Source organism: Blennius ocellaris (genome assembly GCF_963422515.1).
Source record: "Blennius ocellaris genome assembly, chromosome: 9".
Taxonomy (NCBI): domain Eukaryota; kingdom Metazoa; phylum Chordata; class Actinopteri; order Blenniiformes; family Blenniidae; genus Blennius; species Blennius ocellaris.
Genome location: NC_137658.1, coordinates 12063383 through 12074076, shown reverse-complemented (window position 1 = coordinate 12074076; position 10694 = coordinate 12063383). Strand labels below are relative to the sequence as shown.

Here is a 10694-nt window from a genome sequence, read left to right as displayed (position 1 = left end):
CAGTTACATAAAACGAGGGTTTCCACTGTGTGTCTGGTCTCATTCTGTTAGTACTTTCTCAGTAGTGGGAAAGCGGTTTTATTGGAGCTCTTTTGGAAGCAAAATATAAATCCCGCCTGAAATTCGAAGATATGCAAACATGAGCACGTGGCCATTGTTGTTTATCCAATGGAATTCAGCCTGCAGAGGCTGAGAGCGGAAAGATGTTTGCATTGTGTGTGTGTGTGTGTGTGTGTGTGTGTGTGTGTGTGTGTGTGTGTGTGTGTGTCTGTGTCTGTGTCTGTGTGTGTGTGTGTGTGTGTGTGTGCGTGTCTGTGTCTGTGTCTGTGTCTGTGTCTGTGTGTGTGTGTGTGTGTGTGTGTGTGTGTGTGTGTGTGTGTGTGTGTGTGTGTGTGTGTGTGTGTGTGTGTGTGTGTGTGTGTGTGTGTGTGGACCGTTAACAAATGTCACTGCAGTCCACACTGCAGTTTCTAAAAAGGGGAAGTGGGCGTACGACTACTGATCTTGTCCTTGAGAGGTGAGTGCCATCATGCAGCTCTGTTGTTTGCTGTGGAAAATTACTCACAGCCTTTGGATACCATACTTAAAAAAAAAAAGAAAAAGAAAAGAAGAATGACAAAGCAGAATAAATAGTTTGGACATTCCTGAAACAATGCTTTTACAAGCCTGAGATAATCATATCTATATATTTTATCACTTTTACAAAAAGACAGCTGCCACACTGTCCTGTGGTCAATGAGGCTTTTGGCATGTGACATGGGGGCGAGCACAGGTGTACACTGTGAAATGAATGGAGGTTGAAATCACATTTGCCACTTCAATTTGCCACCCCTGAGACATGGTGAGCACAGAGCATCAGTGCAGGGAGCGCTCAGACACTTCAGTCCATCACAGCTGAACACCACAGAGCGTTAGAGCACTTTGTTTCAACTATGTCGGTAGCACAGTCTTAAAGTAGTCAATATCACTGTTCAGGCTGGAACTCAATATTTCTTGGAGGAGCTTGTAATACATCAAAGTTGATCAAACGCCACGTTTATTTAATATATTTTCATACGTAGGTATATTCAAAATAACTGTTCAGGGTATATAAGTAAAGCAGAATGTACAGGAGTACAATGATAAAGTAGTAGAAATGGAACACTCAGGTAAAATAACTGATTGTTGATCCTTTATCGGGTAAATGACCACATTTGTGAACCTGCAAAATTCCCTTAAAGTGGTGATTGTACCAGATTTGTAGGATTTGCAAGACTTATAGGAATGGATGCCCCCTGACACTGTATTAGATTATATAAAATGTACATATAAAACCAGAAAATATCATACTGATTGTACATTTTTACAAATAATAATTGTTTTGGTTAGACAACAACAGTCAATAAATTTACTGATCTTCAGGGAGAAAACTTATCTGGGTACAGATGTTTTTGAGATATAAGACGTGAAATAAACCACTCACAAAATGCGAGGGATGTTCTGCTTTCGGGTGAAATTTCACACACATGTCCAACTGTTCAACGTCTCAGTGCTTCTTTCTGGAACTTAACGGCAGAATTCAGAACAGGTGTTTGATCCATAAATCCACCAATGAATTTCCCAGGTCATTGGTATTCAAACAGCTCCCCTCACATTCACGTTTTGACATCATGAGATTATGACCAAACCTAACAACTAATCAACACTTGTTGATCAAAACTAGCATAAGTCTGCTATTTATTTTACTTCTATGGCAAAAATAAAGCCAGTGTAAGTTGATATGTTGACTGTGAACACGCCCAAAAACTTGACAAAGCATGTTTTCACACTGTTAATCCAAAGAATGACTGATTAATCTTCAAGTTTGAGGGATTCTGGTGTTGTTTTCATGTCAGTGTTGGCGTTTAGAACAAAAGTAAATGATTAACTTGAAAGAATACAAATTCTCAGATGCTCCCTTTGCCCCCTAAAAAACCCGTCTGAGTACCTCCAGCAACAATGTTACTTATTAACAGAACTAGTCAAAAATCTAGTTTGAATTTGAAAGTACTCTCTGATCAAAAGCAGTCCATTAAACCTGTCAACTCATCCAGCTGACCTCAGCAGCTTCCATCAATAGGACCTTGGAGTGTTGGTTAAATTGTGTTTTGTATGTAAATGGTTGTAGAAGAGATGCATTGGGAGTAGTTTTATTATGTGATTCCCTGAGTCATGCTTGTAAGAAGCACCTTTGTGTTTGACTGGAAGCTCCCATTGTCAATATCTCACAAACACTTGCGTGAAAACAACTGAGCCTTTGAGAATTAGATTAATTTCACTTTATGATCAGGGCGAGTCGATTGAGCCATTAGGAGCAACTGCCCTGCTTAAATGCTTGGAAGGCCCCAGGGAGTTGTTGTGCTCTTTCTTTCTTGTGTGCACCTTGTTCCGTTAGGGGGCGCTCGCACACAATAAACCAGGATGGAGCGGCCCGTGTCAACCGATCCTTGCTGAAGATCTTGCTTCGTACTGCAGACGGTATGGAGGTATTATTGGTAGTGATTTGATGTACATGTTTCTGAGCCTTTTGTCATCCCTCGATTATTGCTCCACATGCAGCCACATAGAACACAACACATTCTGTGTTTATCATCTATTATCATCCCTTTGTGGGTTGTTGTTTTTGTATTTTTTTTCCCACACGATGCCAACATATATGTTTCTTTTCTTAAATCAAAGCTTCAGCATCATGTTATGTTTACCAGCAAGATTTATTTTTCTTCTTCTTTCATACAAGAACCGACAGCTGCAGTAATGGCCCCGAGTAATACAACACCATATGAGTTGTCATCACTTTCCAGTCATGTGGGAACTGCTGCAGTTCACAAGCCAACCTCTGTCTGCAAATGTGTTGAAAAGGGTCAGGGTTTAGACTCAGGAAGTCCCATGCCTTCGCCCAGGGCCGGCTGATCCCTCACCATGATTTATGCTCTTTGATATCACGGCCTTATTTGAGCAGATCTAGCTGATTCTATCCTGAGCTTGTTTGTCGTGATCATTCATGTCAGCAGGCCTCGTAGACATGCTGCCCCTTGTTTCACCAGGGCGGGGCTGTTTTTAATTTCTTTCACATGAGTTATGACATTGTTGAGCGAGCTGTCCTCGGAAACATTCACTTCCTATCTAAAAAATGCTGATTTAGATCCAAAATATGATGGTACAGTTGAATCAGTTTGGCATCTTCCTGCAGCTTTTGTGATTTATGCGTGCACAGACGTACGTATGCTCTCGGGGAGTGACATCATTCGGAGTGCAGTCAGTAGAAGATGCCAAACATTCCTCGAATACTCCACACAGGATCTTGCTTCTGCTTGTGAACACAACCCCGCTTCTCCAGCGAGTGGAAAAATACTGACCCTGTTTAGTGTCTGCAGGCTGAATGGGGCACAGAAGAGACTAATGGCCGACTTACATCTGCCATCGCTCAAACATTTATTGAGCTTTTTGCTTTATTTTTCTGTGTTGCCGAGTTTGTTCTTTTCTTTTCTTTTCTTTTCTTTTCTTTTCTTTTCTTTTCTTTTCTTTTCTTTTCTGTTCTTACCTGGACCAACACAAATGTCTCAAGCACATTGGAAAATGTATACTTATTCCAAATAGTGCCGAGACTATATGCTATGCGACATAATAATATCAACACAAACAGGTTGTCAAAGGAAGGGAAACTGCTGGAGAGGAAGAAGCACTTCATTGCATGTCCTGACATACCTTGAGCGATATCGTGTCACAGATCTGCCCTCATCTGCTCGTGTCACGCAACGAAAAGGTAGAAAGCTGACGCTAACATTTTAAGTTCTATTATTTGGAGGAACTTTAACAAAAAGGCCAACTCAAAGTTGATTTTGTAGCTATGTACAAGAAACATCTAGATTTAACACATCGGCCTCTTTTGCACTAATATCCCATGTTTCTGCCAGTGTTTCCATTAGATTGTGTACACCAGGTTGAGGCTGAGTAGATGTAGAGATTAGAACGAGCCACCTCAGTTCTCCAGCTGCTTCAGCTACAGGATGTTACTGGAGCGTCAGTCACTGTTACAATCCTCTTAAAGATTTACTCCAGGTGCGTATTCTGCCATGACATCAATGCGTGGACTTAAATCTTCTCACTGAGGATATTGTGTTTGTGTGTCTGTGTGAGAGATGTAATCCAGTTCCAAGGTGTTGAGGTGTAAACTAGAAGGCAGAATGACTCAGCAGGAAGTGATTATAGAGGGCTTCTGTTGGATGGCACAATTGGTCCAATAACTGGGAAGGCCAAGCAAATGTGTTATAAATTCAAAAAGTGGAAGTAAGGTTGTTAAATGTGCAGCTGGTCTATTCAATAATACAACTAACTAAGGTTATTCAAGGTCCCCACAATCCATTGAGATAATCTGAGGTTCAGTGTTTTGCAGGAATACAATCCAACACATGAAGAGGGCAAGATGGGGGATCAAGCTGATGACATTGGGATTGAAAAACAATCTGCCTCGCCGATTTTGCTGCATGCAACTTTCCTGAAGTGATCTGACCTGTAGTGAACATTTCACCATTTAATGTCTTGATTTGTTTCTATTTTTTGTTTAAATAATCATTCACATAAACCCTGAGATAGAGACACTCTTGGTCGAGCAGAGACTTTGTCCTCAGTATATTGTAAGTTTCAGTCCATCAGGATGCGTCAGTCTTCACTTCATTGATGTTGTTAACATGTAATACAAATAATAGACTATGATCATGCACCAAATAACAAAGTCTCAACTTGGCTCCGATGTCCAGTATGTACATTAACCTCAAGAGCTGCTGTGTCTTGGATGAAGATAGCTGGGTGTGAATTCGTGTCACTAAGTTGTCTGTGTGTGCCATCCTGTGTTAGTTGTGTGATGGACTAGTTACCTGTCCAGGGTGTGAATTATGTAGCTGATGTTGCTGTTTCAATGGCATGAAACTAACAGTACCATGAAATTACACAGACTGGGTCTGAATCAACTGATACAACAAGGAGGGGTGGGCTTCTGCCTCTTCCAGTCCTGGCAGCAGTTTCTGTTATATAACCATTGTTTTCATAGGATTGTGTTAATTAAAATGACTTTGAAGTTGAGTCAGAGCTCAGCTGCTAAATGAGAGAGCCAATTGACAACTCGGTGAAAATGACAGATGACGTTAGAGTTGGCTTCGTCCAACTGATGACTGAATGTTGGAGGATAATGTCAAGAAATGCAGGCGTCAGAGTCACAGAAACAGAGTTGAACATTCGAATCCTTCAAAAGGATCAGGTAAGGTTTGAATTTCCATTAAATTGTATTAAATACACATGTTGTTTGTCTGTTTCTTTCCTTTTCCTGGGAGCTGTTTTGTGTTGAGTATTTGGGAAACTTTTAAATTTGCAGTCGCTAAATAATGTTTACTTGATTTTATTTTACCTATATTTCACATATAAAACATTAAAATCTGACAATGTTGTTTGAATGATTTTCTTGTCTAAATTAATTAGAAGGGAACTAATCGTGGTGGGAAAAGTGAAATGGCCCTTGGATTCTGTCTGGCGCCCCCTCCCCAAGTGACCCCACACCTTTTTAAGAACATCCGCATCAGATCATAGAAGAGGCCCGACGACTTTAAAGACACGGACAGACGCACAAACACCACCACCTCCCTCACAACTGCAGGAAACCTCACGACACAATGGCAGGCGGGGTGTCTTGGGGCTCGGGGTCGAGGGGGGGTTAGGGTAAGGGTGGGCTGCACATATGTCACTAGAATCACAGCTTGTCTGAGGGAGCTGGTGAGGTAATCATTGAAGGAGCCTTTACTAATGTTTTGGTTTTTTTTCTTGATTTTTTAAATCCCTCTTCCATGTAGACGAGTACTACAAACTGTACATATATTTTCAAAGCATTAACAATGTTTTAGTTTTTTATTTCCCCCTGAGCTTTATAAGCAGCCTTCTTTTCCCCCATTATTAGCTTTGAGGGTGTCATCACGATCCAATCCAAAGGAAGCTTGGTCCCTTTTTTTTTTTTTTCTCACACCCCGCCATGGGTCACAGCCAATGTTTTGACTCATTTGCAAGCCAAACATATTCCTTTCCCTTTCACGGCTATCTCTTTCCCCACCTCCTCATTATCGCGCGAGGCCAAGGACACAAGGCCGGTGCTTGACTGAGCCCTGAATACTCTTTAGTTGTCACACTTTTCCCAAACGCCTTGCAGCTGCTCCTATTGTGGCCGAGGAGGGAGGGCTCCTTGGCTGATTCTTTAAGCCTCCTGCTGTTGCCCTGGCCTTGGAGTGTGGCCCAAACGACGGCTGACGCCATGACATCATGCCTCTTGTTTGGGTCCTCATGCAGATATATGATCAGATTCCATCACATTGACCAGGGTATGGAGGGTACCAGGGATTCTTGTGACATTCCAGATGATTGATCTCCATTAACTTTGTTCTTGTGTACCATAAAGACACTTTTCCCCCTTTAGTTTCTATATGCATCATGGTTAATAGTCAATATGTTAAAAAAAATATATATTTTTGAAAGTTAAATAATTAGGTCACTTTTTTGATCACATATCAAGTCATTTATGATACAAAACTGCTATTTCTATTGTGTTGGATTTAGTAGAATTGATTTTTATGGCAATGTACAGTATTTCACACTTAAGCACAACAACACTAAAACTTGTGGTCCACGCCTGTATTGGTAACCATTTAGATTATATTGACTAATGACTTTAATTTTATTTTCAGAATTTCAACTGTGTTGATCTCATAAGTGCTTAATGCGAAGCAGCTTTTTGTTTGTTTCGTGTGTAAAATGATCCTTCTTAGATGTAAATCTAAACCTATCCCCAGCATCTTTATTTGCATGCAGTTGAGACATGCAAATTTCTATTCAGGTTTTTGTTGAAGTAAGAAAAACAGAGCAGATCTCCAAATGAGTACATAAAAAAACAAATGAGATTTATTCAGCAGTATAAAAACAACATTTCAATAAATGTTTGCAAAAATAGATATGATAACAAATATATTACTTTAGTCAATAAATATGTCAGAATGCAGTCAAAGAGGACTGTGTGGCCCCAGATTTAGTCATTTTTTTGGGGGGGGGGCATTCTGTCCATCTCAGCGCTGCAGTACACAGTACGGAAATATGAGGTATTTTCTGGTCGGCTTCCCCAATCTGTCGGGATCGTCAGGGTTTCATGGTGTCTTGAAAGGTATTTGCTTTTGAATTGGCAACCTTTTCCGCTCAAACATTGAACATGAAGACTCCTGCCACGTCTCCTCTGAGGAGAGAGGGATACATTCATTGTTCTTCAAACAAGGGTGTAACTTCCATGCCATGTTTCACAATACATGCTTTCCTTGACCAGTGCAGAAAGCAACAAGGACATTAAAGAGGATTCCTGAGACAACTGTTTGCCCTCTCCTTTCAGTTTGCTCAAAAATGATTGTGATTATCAAAAGCAGTTGCCTTCATTAAAAAGAAAGAAACATCAGTCCTTTGAATAAAGATTATTCAGAATAATTCCTACACATGACTAACTCCCATTAACTTCTCAGCTCGTTCCCAAGTCACTTAGGATTGAAAATGTGAATGACTTTCACATTTGGGAGGTTTCGTATCAATACTGCCTGATGGTAATCATCATATCTCCCTTTGAAATAACCAGGCCAACCAGTAAGGTTTGGCCTGCAGATCACAAGAGTCAAATGAACTGACCCAAACAACAGTACCCATTCTGTTCAGTGACACCAGCATCACCAGCGATGGATAACAATCAGGACCATAATTTGCGAAGCGCTCAAGCACAGTCATTTGAGGGTTGCGCCTCAGGTCCAAAGTCTTTTCAGCAGCTCGGGGAGGTGGTGATGGGACTGTGGAGGAATGAGAGCTGACTCGTGGAGCTGTGCACGGGGATGGAGACGGGGAAGTTGAACACCGTGTTGCTGTTGCCGATGGCCGGGCTTCCTGCCTCCGAGGAGCAGGTGGATGATGCCAGGACCTGGGACTCAAACTGGAGGAGCTGACCCATGAAGCTGAAGTTGGGGGAAATGATGCTGCGGCGCTGCTTGACAAACTCAAAGGCCTCGTCCAGCTTCACACGGTTGGTCCGCATGAGGTATGCCAGGCAGATGGTGGCGGAGCGGGATATACCAGCTTGACAGTGCACAAACACACGGCCTCCTTTATTTCTCACCGAGTCTGCGAGGAAAGAGAAAGCAAGATTACTGCTCAGTTCTCACCAATGATGTGGCAAATGTGGAACTGAAGGTAAAAACTCAGCCTGTCACAGGAAACCATCAACCCAAAAATCTTTGCAACACTTTCAGTTTCTTTTTGAATTGAACAGCGCTCATTAAGACACAGGAAAGACAGTTAATAGCAGTGCGGGATGTGAGTTTGTGGGGGTGATTCCCAAGGGAGGTGGAGTGAATGGACAAAGAAGGGGAACAAACCCCCACCGGGGGTATTGATCTGGGACGGAGGCTGACAGTGAATGAGGAGAAATTGCCTTTTGTTTGGTCAGAACAAAGAGTGGTGTGGAGGGTGCTATTCACCACAGCCAGCCAACCTACTACAAAACTAGTTTGGAGCTGCCGCCTCGCAATTCATTAAAAAGGGGGAGGTAGTCCTTTTTTTGTACGCCTGAGGGCCGGTGATGATGTAACCCCCATTATTGTGAGGACGGGAGCCTGTGTTGGGCCAGCTGGTCGATTTTGGAGGGAACTTTTTAAAATTTAAATCCAGCAGTCAAAGAGAGAAGCAAAGGAAGAGGGGGGCTGGGAGTGTGTGTGTGTTGCTTCCCACCAACGGGCTATGAGGTAACAGCTGTGACAGGCGCTCATGGTTAACAGTTGAGGGAGACAAGATGGTGCATGTGCTCACCGATAAACTCAATCGCCTCGTTGAACCACGAGCTGATATCGGCTTTATGGTTATCCTCCACGGGGATGCTCTTGTACAGGAAGGAGTCCTCAAAGTGGTTGGGGCAGTTGGCAGAGACGTTGATCAGAGCGGTGATCCCCAACATGTCCAGCATGTCTTTTCTGGATGCATGGTAAGCACTCCCAAGGTACAAGAAAGGCAAGATCTCCACTGGACCCCCCTAGATAATTGGGGAAAAAACAACAGAAAAAACAACACTGAGTCCCATTTAAAGCATCACAGCACCACATGAGTGTGTATTGTTTCTGAAGTTGTTCAAGTATATATCAGCGTACATACCTGGTCGTATAACGGTGTATTGCATGGACTGCAGTTTGGGTCTGCACTCCCAGGATGGCTAGAGTTCAGAGGCAAACTCAGACCTTGAGGAAGAGAAGGTTTGGTACACATCTCTGGATACTCTGAGGAAAATGTATCAAATCCACCTGGAACAGATTCAGAAATACACAGTGATCAGATTACAGAGCCACACAAAATCAACAGCTTTTTTTTTTTTTTTAAGGTGTCTCTAAATAAAGAACAACTGCTCATGGGGGGCTATTTTGGAGCATTGTTTACCCCAGCACCAGCTGGTATGGTGACAGCTGGAAACTGCATTTGTTGCCCCGTTGTTAGGAAACACAAAGTTTTTTTTGTTTGTTTGTTTTTTTAATTAAAAAAAAAAAAAGTCTCACCTTTGAGAATATAGACTCTCTCTCCACAGCGGTCCCGACACAGGGCAGTGACAGCCAGCATTAGGGTGCCGTCCTTTTTCGCCTGGCTCAAGTCCAAACTGCGGTCGTCCAGCAGCACCACGGACTGATACTCCCCGGACAGCAACCGGGTCCGGGTGTCCTCGTTGGGGACTATGTGCTCCAGCCCCAGCCCGCCTCTGGCCCGCCGGCGCACGATGGTGCTGAAGCGCACGTTGGTGGAGCCCGAGATGTGGGACGAGTTGAAGGAGAGGAAGGAGCGACAGTCCAGCACCAGGCAGCCCGGGACGTCGCCCTCCAGCAAGCCACAGAGGGACGCACAGTCGATGGTGGGAACCTCCATTATGACCATAGTAGTACGGCTGGATAGAAATGTTAAATCCAAATACATAAAGTTGTCGAGAAAAAAAACTTCTCTCCCAATATCACAAACTTGTGTTTGAAGCGCGAGTCCTTTGTTCCAGGAAGGCTTGTTTAAAAAAGTTAAAAACAAAATAAAAACAATATATAAAAAAATAAACAAACAAGGAGTTTCACGACAATTTAGGCTGGGTCCGTTCTTCTTATTTAGTGTATCCGATAGAAGCGGTCCTTTTCTTGAAATTATAAATACACAATTTGACAGTGAGTAGCTTCTGCTCGTGGGCGCTTTGAAAAGCGCTTATAAACCAACTTGTGAATGAGAGCCCTCTGACGTCAAAGGGCCGCCCCTCCCTGGCGTCCTGCCAACGCGGCTCACGTCACCACGACCGCCCCGCGTGCACACGCGGGACATTTCTGTACAAACGTACAGCACGTACGCGGGCACGCGGTGGCCAACACTTCAACAGGAGTAGTAGCTGAAGTTCTTTCTTTCTTTCTTTCTTTCTTTCTTTCTTTCTTTCTTTCTTAATACTTTTAATTTAGCTCGTTCTTAAAAATATTCCAAATATTTTATAGATAGATAGATAGATAGATAGATAGATAGATAGATAGATAGATAGATAGATAGATAGATAGATAGATAGATAGATAGATAGATAGATAGATTGATAGATTGATAGATTGAAATATATAAAA

General features: G+C 42.5%; 1 protein-coding gene across 1 annotated transcript; it reads right to left on the bottom strand.

Annotated features, from left to right (window-relative positions):
- Positions 1 to 6932: 6932 nt before the first annotated feature.
- Positions 6933 to 10256, bottom strand: dusp1 (dual specificity phosphatase 1). The gene is made up of 4 exons (XM_080501804.1): positions 9618 to 10256; positions 9223 to 9368; positions 8884 to 9103; positions 6933 to 8199 (listed from the first exon to the last, which is right to left on the bottom strand). The coding sequence occupies exons 1-4, from the start codon at positions 10024 to 10026 to the stop codon at positions 7844 to 7846; spliced, it is 1131 nt and encodes a 376-aa protein (XP_080357930.1). The 5' UTR covers positions 10027 to 10256; the 3' UTR covers positions 6933 to 7843.
- Positions 10257 to 10694: the final 438 nt, after the last annotated feature.